This window comes from Mustela lutreola, chromosome 9, assembly GCF_030435805.1.
Source record: "Mustela lutreola isolate mMusLut2 chromosome 9, mMusLut2.pri, whole genome shotgun sequence".
In the NCBI taxonomy this organism is placed as follows: Eukaryota; Metazoa; Chordata; class Mammalia; order Carnivora; family Mustelidae; genus Mustela; species Mustela lutreola.
The window spans coordinates 139,419,538-139,434,241 of NC_081298.1; the positions used below are offsets into that span (position 1 = coordinate 139,419,538).

Here is a 14,704-nt window from a genome sequence, read left to right on the forward strand (position 1 = left end):
AAAAAATAAATAAATAAAATAAAAAATAAGACATGTCATGGGGCGCCTGGGTGGCTCAGTGGGTTAGAGCCTCTGCCTTCGGCTCAGATCATGATGTCAGGGTCCTGGGATCCAGCCCGCATTGGGCTTTCTGCTCAGCAGGCAGCCTGCTTCCTCCTCTCTCTCTGCCTGTCTCTCTGCCTACTTGTGATCTGCTCCCTCCCCCATCAAATAAATAAATAAAATCTTTAAAAAAAAAAAAGACATTTCTCTCCGTATTTATTGGCTCCATCTATAAAGAATAAGGGGTTTGTGCTTCCACTCAAGATGGGACTATCACAGACAGACCTACCCCCACCCTGAAACAACCTAAACAAAAGATATAAAGATGCAGGAAACAAGGATTGTTAAGGCCAGGGCCACCAAGCAACAAAGAACAGGGATCTGTGAGAGAAAAGAAACAAACAAGATGAGCCCTCCAGGGGCTGACCGCCTTCCCAGTCCCCAGGCTGTGGCACAGGCAGGGACGTCCAGAGGCCTGCTCCATCTGAGTTCCCTGGGTCAAGAGAGAGAGTTGAAAATCCAGAGAGAGATCAAGGAAGCAGGACAAAGTAGCAATGGGGAGTTACATGAGAAAGAACCCCAGAGGTCTCCAGAGGGTTCCCTCAGGTAGTTAGTCCGGTACTCAGAGAGAAGCAGGTGTAAGGAAGGTACCCAAGGTTGGGGGAAAAGCCCTCAGAAAAAACTAGAGAACAGTGTCTGAAACTCACACAGGGAAAACAGTGCCTCTTCCCACAAGTGAGACCGGAGAAGCTGAAAATCCACAGGGTGGTTGGTAGAACAGTCAGGAAAACCTGAGCTCAGCTGCAGAGAATAAGCAGCTGATACTGAGCCACTCCAGACTCCCCTATCAAAACTGGAAAAGCAAGACCTGAAAGGATCAAAATGTTTCCAAGTAACTCCACCAGCTCTCAGGACAGAGCTCCTGAGGATTCCGAAGATGAAAAAGCCATCCGGTGTCAGACAGTGTAAAACTCACATGGCTAGTAGCCGGTGAGACGCTAGGCAGGTAGAGCAGCAGGAGTGCGTAACTCAGGAGGAGGCTGTCAAACCACTGACGCCAGCCCAGAAACCACACAGAATTCAGGCAAGGACAGCAGCGTGGCTGTTGTAACTACATTCCACATGTTCAAAAACTTAGCGAAAAACACACATATTGAGACCAGAAAGATGTAAAACAGATCCAAATTGATCTCCCAGAGACAAAAACATCTGAGATGGAAAATACACTGCATGGGATTAATGGCAGTGTAGACAAGGCAAAGGAAATACTGAAGAACTTCAGACATTAACAACAGAAATTATCCAAACTGAAACACGGAGAGAAAAAGCAATCCCAGAGACTGAACAGCACCGGGGAGCTGTGGGACCGCAAGCTTGTGTGTGTACGTGTGCAACCGGCATTCCCAGAGGAGGATGAAAGAATGTGTTTCAAGAAACAAAGCCTGAAAAATGTTCCAGTAGGATGAAAACTATAAACCCACAGATCCAAGCAACTCAACAAACTCTAAGTACAAGAAATGTAACGAGAAATATCAAATTGCTCAAAATCAGTAAAAAGAGAAAATCTAAAGAGAGTCAGAGAAAAATAGATACATTAGGTACAGAAGAACAAAGATAATGATGATGGCAGGTATTTCATTAGACATGGAAGTGTGAGGCGCCTGGCTGACTCAGCCAACTCTTGATTTCGGCTCAGGTCATGACCTCAGGGTCATGAGATTGAGCCCCACAGCAGGCGCCCCGCTCAGAGGGGAATCTGCTTGAGATTCTCTCTCACCCTCTCTCTGCCCCTTCTCCCACTCACACACTCTTTCTACAAACAAAAAAATAAATGTAAGGCTGACAACAGCAGAGTCATGTCTTTCAAGCATTGAAGGAAAAAGCGTCAGCCAGAATTTTATACCCAGCAAAAAGATTTTTCAAAATCAGAGGTGAAATCCTTTTTAGACATACAAAAGCTAAAAGAATTCGTCAGCATTAGACTCTGCAAGAAATGTTCAAGTCCTGTGACATTACAGAGAGCCATTTAAACTCATGCTACTTCACTCTCCGTCTCCACAACTGAAGAGGCTGATCTTGGGCCATCACAGCAGGCGGTGACTGAAAACATTAATCTATCTGTTCCCGATTACAGCCACAGTGAGTATTACTCTGCTGAAGAAAACAATCTATGGGAAATAAAGGCCAATCTAAGGATGAACCCCAAATACACACACACACACACACACACACACACACAAGCTCGTAGAAAGAGAAGCTGCCAAATCTCCACTGGTTAGAGATCCAATTCCTATTCTCGTTTTCTCTGAAAACATATTAAATTGCTGCTGCTTCTGCCATAGGAGAAAGTTCCATTTACCAAACCCGTTGAGTAGTTTGTAATAACGTACTAAAAAAAAACCTTCTTGGGAGAGAAAAACCATGTAAATGCCTCTGAAGGATACCAAGAGATGTCTTATTTCTGGTTTCCTACTGTGGATGTGGATCAGATTGGTAAGATGTCAGAGTTTTAAGAGCCAGCAGAGAAAAACGGATGGACAGGCAGCAAACAATAGGCGAGGCCTAGCTCAGGAGGGAGAGCATCAAGGAGGGAGGCGGGACAGTGCGCAGAGAGGAGGCAGCACCAGACAGCCCAGAAGAGCAGAAGCAATCCCAGCTGTAAGGGATGAGAGAAGCTACAACAAGATGCAGGAGAATCAGGAGCAGGGGTGAGGTCGTGGGGGAGTTTCATGTGGCTGAAAGAGTCAAGGACTTTGACAGTTAATTACACACAGCGATACATAATATTTTCTTCCCATACTGGGTTTAATATCTCAATCTAACAGCTCTGAGATTAAAACCTCAGGATGGAAACAGTGTGTAAGTTCACCCCCCATGCCTCCAGGCACTTCTCGACCAGAGAGCGCTCACACCACCGCTGTGCGCCGTCAGGGCTCCACGGGGAAAGCTGACCAACAGTTTTCATCCCTGAGCAGATCTCTGCTTCCACAAAAGGGCAGAATAGGTCAGCACTATTTTCAGGGGCCTTACAAAGAAAGCCCAGCCTATGAAGGCTGAGGGTGTGTGGGCACCTACACAGGTCACACAAAGCACGGCCGGGGCAGACACCTAGTTCCTAACCACGACTTTGCGTGACCTCCTCTCACGGTGGTACAGAGCTCACACACACGTAAGGAGAAGACAGTGACTGGCCTGCACAGTGGACACGCTACGCCAGACTGTGGCTAACCTGAGCTCTCACACGTGATTGAGACGAACAAGTGAGGAGGCAAACAGCACCCGCAGAAGATGAAATCGTGTGTCATCTCAGACCACACTCAGTTTTACAACTCCAAAGAGAAGGCTTTCTGCTTCAGAGTGTACATTAGTGCACACTCACACAATAAAAAGTGGTTTCTAGAGTCTGTATAACCACTGATTAATAAGATAACTTTAGACAATCATGAAACTTTCCCTGTGTTTCATCTTCTAAATCAGCTACCAATACGGAAGCTTCCCTCAAAAAATCTTAATATTAAAAAGAATTTCATTTAAGATTGTGACTCATTACTTTTCCTTCTCTGCAAAACTGCTTGTACAGCTTTTGTCTTGATGCCGAAAACTCCAGTTCATGCTAATGCGTGTGGACATCATTCGACACAGCCGAGATTCTGAGTGGGTCCATGCGCCAGGATCAGCGCACACACGGTTACGGCCCCAGGAGAGATACATCAGAAACACAGTAAGTACTGGGCTAACAATTAGAGTGATCTGATATCTATTGAATCAAATAATAAAAAATTGGGGCTTATAGTTTTTATGACTTTGGATACCTCTCTAGGTTTTCTTCTGGCTAATAAGAGGAATGTGGGGCGAAGGAGAGAACTCCGGCTCAGGATCCAAGATGCCTGCTCTACGCCTCATGTGACTTGGCATCCGTAGAAACGCAGAGGATGTTGGAAGTAACAGCCGCTGCGAGATGTCCGTACCCACATCTCAGAACCTGGGACAGCGTGCGCTAACACAGCAAAGGAGACCTAATGTTGCTAATCAGCTGGCATTCTGATAGGACAAGTGTCCGAGACCATGTGTGCGAGCCCAGGATAATGGAAGTATCCCTAGAAGCCGAAGAGCCAGACGAGGACACGTGGCACTGGCAGCACAGTCCGAGGGATGTGATGTGAGGCTCCTGGCTTTGAAGGTGGAAGAGGCCATAAGCCAAAGAATGTGAGTGCCTCGAGGAGGCAGAAAAGTAGACAAACAGATTCTCCCCAAGAGACGCCAGAAAGAGATGCGGTTCTAATGGCTGGGTTTTAGCCCAGCGAGACCTCAGACTTCTGACCTATAGAACCATGAAGTAATAAAATGGTGTTGTTTGAGCCACTTAGTTTATGGTAATTTGTTAATAGCAACAAAAGAAAAATAACACAGCCTAGCACATAACCAGGCACGTGGTACTCAATACATGTTACTAAATTTGGGTGTTTGAGAAAGTTCTCTGAACTCCGGCTGTTCCAACGAGGCCACATACTGTGTTCTGGTCCCCAGTGTAAAAATCAGGACAGCAGACCTCTGACAGCAAATACACTTCCAGTTTTCTAGTACCTTCTAAAAATCTCAGTAACAGAGAGGGTTATTGCTGCTGCTGTTGTCGAACAGGACAAAAAAAAAAAGAGACTGGCAAAAAATATGGCCCAACATTTCCTGAGTGGGGAAGGTCAAAGTCGCCTTCAACCTTGGGTCAGTGGAGCAATCGCTTCTCCAGGGCCGCTGCTGAGTTCCTGAGAAGACAGTCTCCAGCCTTCAAGACACAGGGGGCTACGCGCTCTGTCCGGAGTTCACCCAGCTGGGCCCCTGGCGCTGCACCTGGCCAAAGTGATCGTTTCCTCCCCAGATTAAAGAAATTATGTTGAACTCATTAGGCTTATGCTTTCTGCTCTTGCCTACCTGCCACCCTAGAGAAGACTCTGAGTCTCACCTTCTGCTTAGTGAGCCGGCTGACGACTCGTCAAAGGGCCGGAGGGAGAGAAGCTGGTTAAAGCGCAGCCCTTCACGGCCATCCACACGGAGCCCTCGGACACAAGGCCCCAGAGCTCCAACACTGCAGCCTACAAGCCCCAGGGAGCGGAGGGGACGCCGAGGACTGAGCACAGTACGCGCTCTCCTATTATTATTAATACATTTATACCAAACTGAAATAGTGCAAAGACCCTGGTATTCTCTGTGAGGAAGAATATGGCTCTCACACGCTTTACTCTCTCTGTCCCTCCCCAATCTGACAGTCTTACCTTGTCACAGAAGACTTTGATCTGGCAGTATGCCCGATGCACAGGCTTGTTGCTACGGTTGTTGTAACTATAGGTGTCAATTTGAATATTCAGAGGCAACCCCTTCACACCTTTCTGAGAAGAGAAATCTGTGCTTAAGCAGTTCACAGAGATGAAAACCTGCAAAGGGAAAAGAAGGTATGATAAGCAATAGGCACCAACAGTCAACCTTAGTACAGCTCGTAAAAATATCAACATTACCGAAATTCCTCAAATATGTTCTAAATGAAAACACTCAGCTTCTCACTTAAAAGAAACATTTTTTTTAAAATATAGGGATTATTTTAATACTTCTGGACATAGGAATGGCAGACTTTATTTGAAGGGAACAAAATAGACAGCAGCTTTAAACCACTGTCCATCTTCCCTTCCGAAATCTTTACTTAGCATCAGACGGTGGAAGAATCTGCTTGTCTTCCTTGATGTCATTTTTACCAACGCTACCAACAGCACAGAGATCTAGAGATGTTTTCCAGCTCAGTACAAACTCTGGGACTCTGCCTGCATTTCTGTCCACACTACCTCTTAGGATAACAACATTACCTGATGCATGTCCCAATGTTCTGGAATTTATGAATCAGTGAGTCACATTATTAAAGTGTCACTGGAGGTTGTTATGAGAAACTCAAGTGAATCTTAGTACAGCAAAAAGCATGTTTCATTTCCCCCTTTTTTGTGGTTATGGATTTTAACCTCTCCACACAAGGTCACAATGCACGATCCCTTTCAACCATTTACTTTCAGAATTTATTTCTGATGCGTGAGCACCACATAGTGGATAGTATTGGAATTACAGTTTTAATTATCTGTGCCTTCCAGAGACCGAAGACCCTTATGCTCCATTCCTTCCAGTCCAGGGGACAACAGCACATTATTAGTTCCAACAACCAAGGGCAGATCTACTACAAGTAGTGTGCAGTGCCACCGGCTGAACCAAGACCCAGACAGGGAGAAGTTTAAGCCAGAAAATCTGGGATGGGGGAGCCTCTAAGAACATAAAGAGAAGGAAGCGCACAGGGTAAGGAGAAAGAAAATTGTAACCATAATGACAAAGAACGTTCTCTTCAGAAGGTTTGCAAATCCTGAAACGCAGGGGTTTTATTCTTGCTCTCGTCTATCCACTATTTCCAAGAAGGAAAAGACCAAAATACCCTACAATGATGGAGAACTTGTCCACATTAACATCCTGTCCCTCCATTAGCTCTCCACTCCGGCCGGTCTACTCGTGGCCCCTAGAACACACCTTAGTGCTCACCCCCGCGCCTCACGTCTTTGTCCTTGTCCTTCTTCCTCCTCCTGCGTCCCTCCTGTCCCAGTCTAAGTCACCTCCAGAGCTCCTCTCTGCCCTCCACATCTGCAGAGCACCAGCTCCAGCGCCATCTCCACAGAGGTCCCCTTCACCCTGACGTGTGTTGTGGAGGCCACAGCAGTGGGCCCCGGAGGTTTCCAGACCTGTACAGGGCACCTGCTTTAAAGACAGAATCTCACTGCACAACCATGAGAGACCGTGTTAATCCTTTACAGGGGAGGCCCAGAGATTTTTTTTTTTTTTTAAACTGTCCCCAAGGTAGAAAAAAGCAAAGGGCTAGGGGCGCCTGGGTGGCTCAATCATTAAGCATCTGCCTTTGGCTCAGGTCATGATCCCAGAGTCCTGGGATTGAGTCTCGCAACAGGCTCCCTGCTCACGGGAAGCCTGCTTCTCCCACTCCCCATGCTTCTGATCCCTCTCTCGCTATGTCTTTCTCTATCAAATAAATAAGTAAAATCTTTAAAAGCCAGCCAGCCAGCAAGCAAGCAAGCAAGCAAAGGGCTAGAATTCTATCCAGAACTCCCCTCACCCCTTTATACCGACACTGCAACCTGTCTTTCCCAAATCGACTTTTTGCCCTGATCACTGCACTCTACTACCGGGAATGGTTTGCCGCCTGACATGCCTTATGCTTTCTTTCCACGGCTAGACCACACATACTTCGAGGCCAGGCTCATATTCTCCATGTGACAGCTTTCTCAACACTTACTTTTAGCCCCCTGCCGGGTCTCAGGTTGCCTTTTCTAGCCCACTGTTTGTCTTTCCAGTTAACCCATTTTCAGCAAATAAGCAAAACACTTTTGTTTTAAAAAATACCTGAATCTAGATATATAGGGAAAAGTGGTATGTATGAATTTCAAATCCATTACAGAAACTTTGTGCTTTGACTTTATATCTTTTCCTACACTACTGACCCTGGAACAATGTGGGGGTTGGGGTACCAACTGCCGGCCCCCCCCCAAGAGCCAAAAATCCACGTATAACTTTCAACTCTCCCAGAACTTAACTACTAACAGCCTACTGTTGACCAGAAGCCTTCCCAGTAACACAACTGACATGTATTTTGCATGTTACACACATTAGATACTATATTCTTACAATATGTTTTTTCTCAACTTTTTTGGTTATCTCTGGGCTATGCGGTTCATCTGTGAGTTTTTTCAAATTGTCGCAAATCTCAAAAAAAAATTCCAATATATTTATTGGAAAAAAGTGACATATAAGGGGACCTCTGCAGTTCAAGCCCCCATTGTTCACTAGTCAACGGAAGGCCGTTAGAAACACTTCATAGACAATTTACAAATCTGAGTTAAGGAGTTGGGTTATGAAACAGACAAAAGACGGAACAGATGAAAGACAGAAAGACAAATAGAAAGACAGTTAAGTAGTCCACGCAAACAACTGAGCACATCAAGTAACCAAATCACCATATTTTCCAGTTTATAACCAAGTGGGAAATCTCAATTCTTCTCTATCATTCTAGACTCCATGGCTCAATTTAGGACTCAAAACCAGCAGCCTGGGAAAGTTACACTTAACCCTCCACAATTCCAGGAAGTCTCTGACCCAAAGTGGTATTCCATTTACAAGAGGATTTCATGGTAATCCAACCTAAAGCCCAACCTCCCCTTGCTTCCCAGCATCAAGTTTCTATTCAAAGCAGAAATAAGCAGTAAGCAACCCCCAGGATAAGTATAAATGTGGAGTCTTCAGAGAGATGTTCCCCTGTTACTCAGAATGACTTGCCATCACTTTCTTACACACATTCTTGTCCTATTTTTTAAATCGATTCTTTCCAAACCTGGCATTATTTCTACATGCAACAAAGAACCCTTACAGCATCCCTAACCCAATATTAAAAGAGCACCACCTTGTCTAGATAAACACATACACCCACCAGGAAACAGTGAGCAAGAGGTAAGTGCGCGAGGCCCGGGACACAGGGTACCGCGGGGTACAAGGCGGAGAGCGGCCGCAGACCTCTGGGAAGGAAGCGAGGGCGGTGCCACGAAGCCTCTCGGAGCGGGACAGTCATGCGTACGCGCCGCTGCCAGTCAAGGGGACACACCTGCTACGTTTAAGCCCCAACCACAGACTACCAAGAGCGCAAGATGCCTTAGGTGTCAACGGGAAAGGCTTTGCTCTGGCCTGTGAATGGAAATGTGGGAGCTCCAGCCCCCTCGCTACGGAGTGCTGGGAGCGCGGCCGGGGTCCTCGCCTGTCCGCCGCAGGTGTGAGTCCGATGATGTCTAGATCACTTCTACCTCCCGAGTCCTAGGATTATATTTATACTGAATGATTATGAATCCTCTGTATTTACTAGTGACAATAATTTTGTGTCATACATTTATCAATTTTTTTTAACAAATCAGATTATTTTAAAAGAACCATGTAAGGGTGCCATTTCAAGTAATTACATGAACTACTCGTCTGGAATTAAGGCCCTCGTAAAGCAGAGCCTCACACGCCATGGCACTGCCAGGGCTCTCAGGGGCTTCACAGCCTGACTCGGTCAGAATTACCCGGAGGCAGTAAAGCCCCATCTAGAGGTTCTGCTCTCACTGGCCTGGGGTGGGGTGGGGGGATTCCAGACACAAGGCCATTTAAAGCAACTTGGCTATTGCTTTAAAAAATTTTACCAAAACAGTTAATATTGCTCCCCAGGCAATCCAGTGACCAGTGAGGATAAAAGCCACTGCTATCAGGTGATAAAGTTTCTCTACACTTAACACTTTGATCCACCAAAGGTCTCCTTTGGCTCCCAGAGTTCGAGATGATTAAAAGAAGCCCCAACATACGGTTTCCTTTCTTTAAGAAGTTCAGAGATTCTACGTGTATGTATAGGTTCCCCATCAAGTCTGCTCACTAGAAAAAATGTTAAGCCCCATCGAAAATCACATTCATTAAAATTGTGTAAGCCCCATGGCACAGTCATATCCATCCAAGCAGCCGAAAGGTAAAGGTCAGAGCACCTGCGCAGCCTCACCACGCAGTAAGGTCACGCACACCCTCAAGAACTCACAGTTCATAAGAAGAGTGACCAGAAAAAACGCCTATTAAAAATTTATCAAACGATGCTTCTGTTTCTTCCTCCCAGAACATACGGTTTTCGCAGGGGTTGACGTGGCTGGTGAACCGTATGTTCAGGTGACCCTCGGTGTCCCTGAGGGGCAGAGCCCTGGAGACAGACGGAACACTCGGTCAGCCCTGCTTCTCAGGCCTGGTGCGCAGCACATGCTTAACACATGTGTTGTTCGCCAAAGAAGGAAAATGCAGAGGGAGCAGGGCGTGAATACGGCTGAGAGGAAGCACGCCCTTGACGCGTGTGACAGCTGTCAAGTATTTCTCTCAACCAGGAGACGGCGGACTTCTTCCGTAACAGGATCCAATGGTGTTTGAGCCTTCGTGGATGACGTGCAACAGCTAAACGCCGCAGTAACAGAGCCGAAGCAGCCATGGACAATACACAGGCCAGTGGATGTGGTGGTATTTCCGTGAAACTTGACTTACACTGACAGGCGCTGGCCAGCCAAGGTTTGCAGAGAGCTGTGGTTTGCTGAGCCCTGATCTGAACAACCCCTTCTCTAAGTGCTCGAACAATAAACTTACCCTTCCATCATCACAGTGTAGTGTCGTTAAGAGCAAGGAAGTATTACTTCCCTTTTTGTAATTCAACATTTCCACTTTCCACATAAGTGACTTCCCAAGGAGCACCTCTCGCTAACGTGTCATTTACGTGGGGAACCATATGCTCTATCAATACGACCCACACTCGTAGAGGGGACTGGAGTAGATCTTAAGGGAGAAGCTGTTTCCAGGAATCCTATTTAGGAAGGTGACCATCTCTCATTAGCAGCACCGCAAACGGGCGAGAGGACAAGAGCAGAAGCACGAGGCAGAGTTCTCCTCAAGGTCGTGGGCCCGAGAAGAGGGGCACTGTCTGTTCCTCGCAGCGTTAACTCTTGGGATCGGTTCTACCTCATGGACAACCGCCCACAGGGGCGGAACTACAGGCCACGTCACCTAAATCTAGGTAAAACAAAAGTTCGGGCCACAGTCACTGTGCAGACAAAAATACTTTCTATAACACAGTCACAGAAAAACGGCACTATCCCCTCAAAGGGTGGGAAAGAGGTAAAAAGTCAGATGACGATGACACATTCCACTCCTTCATAAAATACACACAGGGATAACCTTTTCTCCATTTTCATGCTTCCTTGCCACCGATTTTGAGGAAAAGTTTACTTTTATTCAAATAAATGAAACATAAATCTTACTCAAGATGAGCATCTAATGTTCCCAACCAAAATCACTAGAAGAGAAAAAAAAACAAACCACAAAAATAAACTGCTAAACAGGTCAAAGATGCTCTACAAGATTCCTTCTCGAACGTCCAGCCCAGTTTTCTAACAACTCATACATAGTTCCTCATTCTTGGCTGAGAATTCACACACCTAAAACTTCTCAAAAGATTTGATTTTGTTTTCAGACCTCAGCTGAAAATGTGAAGAAAACAACAAAATAAAGATTCATATTATCAAAGGATTAACTTGTATGGATTATTTTAAATTCTAAATGCCATTTACAAGCGCAGAACCAACAAGAAATCAGATCTTGAACTAATTTATGATGATTTTTCCAGGAAGCATTCCAGCAGCCACACACTATTGTTCGCACAGCTGGCGGCTGTCTCTACGGTCACTCCTCAAAGGAGAAAAAGGGAGGGGGAGAAAGACACCAGGAAACACGAGGCTCAAAACACAGGCTGGCCTCAGAAGTTCATTTTCCCAGCCGTGAAGTGAAAGCAACCAAGAACGAATTTTACAGACCCCTCCACACCACCCCCCAACTCACCCACTCTTTTTAGGCTCTAGCAACACAGCAAACCAAGGCACGATCCTGGTAAACCACGCTGACCGTCCAGTCTAAAGACAGTGGTCAGATGTGTAAGCTTTAACAAGTGAACTTCATTTGTGGGTAGAAATTATAGAAATAATTTCTACTCACCTAATTCACAGCAAGTGTTAACAAAGTACCTGAAATTTATCAGTCAAAAGTTACAAAAAACTCTAAGAAGTTGAGTCAGAAGCTAAGTATTGAAATTGGCAGACTTAAGTACACTATACTAGGATATTTTTCATGAACAAAAAGACTGTTCCTGGGACGCCTGGGTGGCTCAGTGGGTTAAGCCTCTGCCTTCGGCTCGGGTCATAATCTCAGGGTCCTGGGATCGAGTCCTGCATTGGGCTCTCTGCTCAGCAGGAAGCCTGCTTCCTCCTTTTTCTCTCTTTCTCTGCCTGCCTCTCTGCCTTCTTTGATCTGTCAGTCAAATAAATAAATACAATCTTTAAAAAAAAAGATTGTTCCTGGGCGCGTGGGTGGCTCAGTCGGCTAAGCACCTGCCTTTGCCTCAGGTCATGATCCTGGGGTCCCAGGATCAAGCCCTGTCTTGGCTCCTTGCTCAGTGGTGAGTCTGCTTCTCCCTCTGCCCCTCACCTTGCTCATGCTCTCTCTCTCTCAAGTAAAGAAAATCTTTTAAAAAGGGCTATTGCTTTAAAAAATTTTACCACAACAGTTAATACTTGTTTATATTATTATTCATGTACAAGAACCTGACATCCAAATAATATAGCCTTAATTTTTTTTTCCCCACTGAGAGATCTAGGTAGAATTTTGCATATTTTTTAACATTGCTGCTATAATTAAGAAAATAGTTTTCTTTTACTTCCATAATTTAATTTATTCAATGAGTAGAATAAAAAATTTCAAAATATGAACCTGCAGAGTTGCTAAGAAAGCAGATATAAGCAGGAACCAAATCCCAGGATCAGTATAACAGCTCAGTTTTAACAGCTCTGACAAAATTTTCTTAAGAGATCCGATTTTTAAACTAAACCAGTAACAAAGTGTCAGGCTCATCAGAGTCCATGAGAGGTCCCAGGAACTCATCCACACGACACCACCCTGATGGCCGGGAGGATGAAAAGGCCAGGGAAACCACGAACACCTTCAGTGGTTCTCTTCCCTCGGAAGGAAGGAATGCAAAAGATCCGGGATGTCCGAACCCAGCTCCGAGCTCCCGTCCCAGTCTCACACATCCTTTACAGAAATGTTCCCGCTTCGGGGATCTTTATCAGTACCAGTCGATGGAGCTGCGGCGGGGCGTGTTCCTGAAGGCCCCCAATAGAATTTCAGCCCCACTTTACTACTGAGCAGGTTGGACCAAGAAGCCCACCTCCCCTCCCCTGTGACCAGACTCTGAGCTTCAGTGTGGGGTAAAGAGCCGCATTCCCTATCCCCTCATCGTCTCGTACGCGAAAAGGAATCAACTCGGGCCCTGAACGCGCCACCTGGCCCCAACACTTCTGTCACTCCGTCACACGGTAATTCTAAGTGCTCGACGCCTAAGACGGCAGAGATGGTTCCCCATTTTTAAAGTGTTTTCAAGGGATTGGCACATTTTTTGCATTTCTTCCAAAGCCTACTACAAAATGGTCCTGAATTACATGCCAGTAATGATGGAAAAATCATGCGAATGCAAAAAGGCTACACAATATCTCCAAATCTTGACTTCCAAATCCTTACAAAACTTTAAATACGTACAAGGGTGCCCCCCCAAATAAAAACACTTGATAAAAAAAAAAGAGCTAATATCATATCAATTCACACAAATTAACCTTTCTTTCTCCCAACCTCTAGCAAAGGACCCTTTGAACAATAAAATGGCTACAAATCAGGTAATGAAATGAAAGAGAGACTGCTTCACTGACATTAGGCAATCACCAAATACAGTATCGCTACAAATCTTAATCCTTTTTTTTTTTAAGATTTTATTTATTTATTTGGCAGACAGAGACACGGTGAGAGAGGGAACACCAGCAGGTGGGGTGGGGAGGGAGAAGCAGGCTTCCCGCTGAGCAGGGACCCTGATGTGGGACTCAATTCCGGGACCTCGGGATCATGACTTGAGCTGAAGGCAAATGCTTAAAGACTGAGCCACCCAGCTGCCCCCAAATCTTAATCCTTTATTCTTACTACAATTTTTTAGAGCTCCCCATCTATGTAATAGTGACTCGGTTCCTCAGCGTTCAAGATGCTCTATGTGACCCCAATCTACCTTTCCAGTCATGTTTCCTATTCCCTAGTTCAGTATTTCTCAAATGTGAATAATATATGTATCCTTTTTATTTATTTATTTTTTAAAGATGTATTTCAGAGAGTGAGTGAGAGAGAGAGTGAGCAAAAGAGCAAACGGGGAGGAGGAGCAGGAGAGGGAGAAGCGGACTCCCCGCTGAGCAGGCCACCTGATGCAGGACCTGATCCCAGGACCCCAGGATCATGGCCTGAGCCGAAGGCAGATGCTTAGCCGACTAAGCTACCTAGGCGCCCCTACGTATCCTTTTTAAAAGAGAAAAAATGGGGATGTCTGGGTGGCTCAGTCAGTTAAGTGTCCAACTCTTGATTCTGGCCTCTCTGCTCAGTGCAGAGCCTGTTTGAGATTTTCTCTCTCCCTCTGTCCCTCCCCCTCATGTATATTCTCTCTAAAGAAATGAATAAAATCTGTAAAAAAACAAAAATGAGAGAGAAACGTTCCTTAATCCCTAAAAATATAACCTAGATCCTAGTTTGGAAAATATTACTCTATTCGAACAGCTGTAAAATGTTTGATCACAGGGCACCCCAAGAACTCCTTTGGCCTTTATCTGGACCAAACCTGATACCCAAGCACAAACACTTGCACTGAGACGTCCTGGCAGCAATGGACTTCACTTCAAAACACTTGTGATTTTAACAAGTCTTACCACCAAATTGAAAACACAGTATTAAAAATCTCACAGAAATTCCAACCTCAATATACTTGGCCCACAAGACCCTGATGTTCTGAGACAAACTCATTTACAGGGTAGAGTCCAAGGTCCTTACTAGGGCACACCAGGGCCCAACACCCCCCACACCCTCACCGCTGCTCACTTCCAACCTCTAATCAAGGTCCAGGAGTCTCCGTTCTACAGGGCAACTTGCCAAGGCTATTGGCCCATTCCGGGCT

At 45.5% G+C, this 14,704-nt stretch overlaps 1 protein-coding gene across 1 annotated transcript in view; it reads right to left on the minus strand.

The window, feature by feature from the left end:
- GRHL1 (grainyhead like transcription factor 1) overlaps nt 1–14,704 on the minus strand; it is a 51,576-nt gene that overhangs the window by 13,137 nt on the left and 23,735 nt on the right. Inside the window, exon 9 of the mRNA XM_059132681.1 lies at nt 5,310–5,468. Coding sequence (XP_058988664.1) covers nt 5,310–5,468 — 159 coding nt within the window. The remainder of the gene's footprint in view (nt 1–5,309; nt 5,469–14,704) is intronic.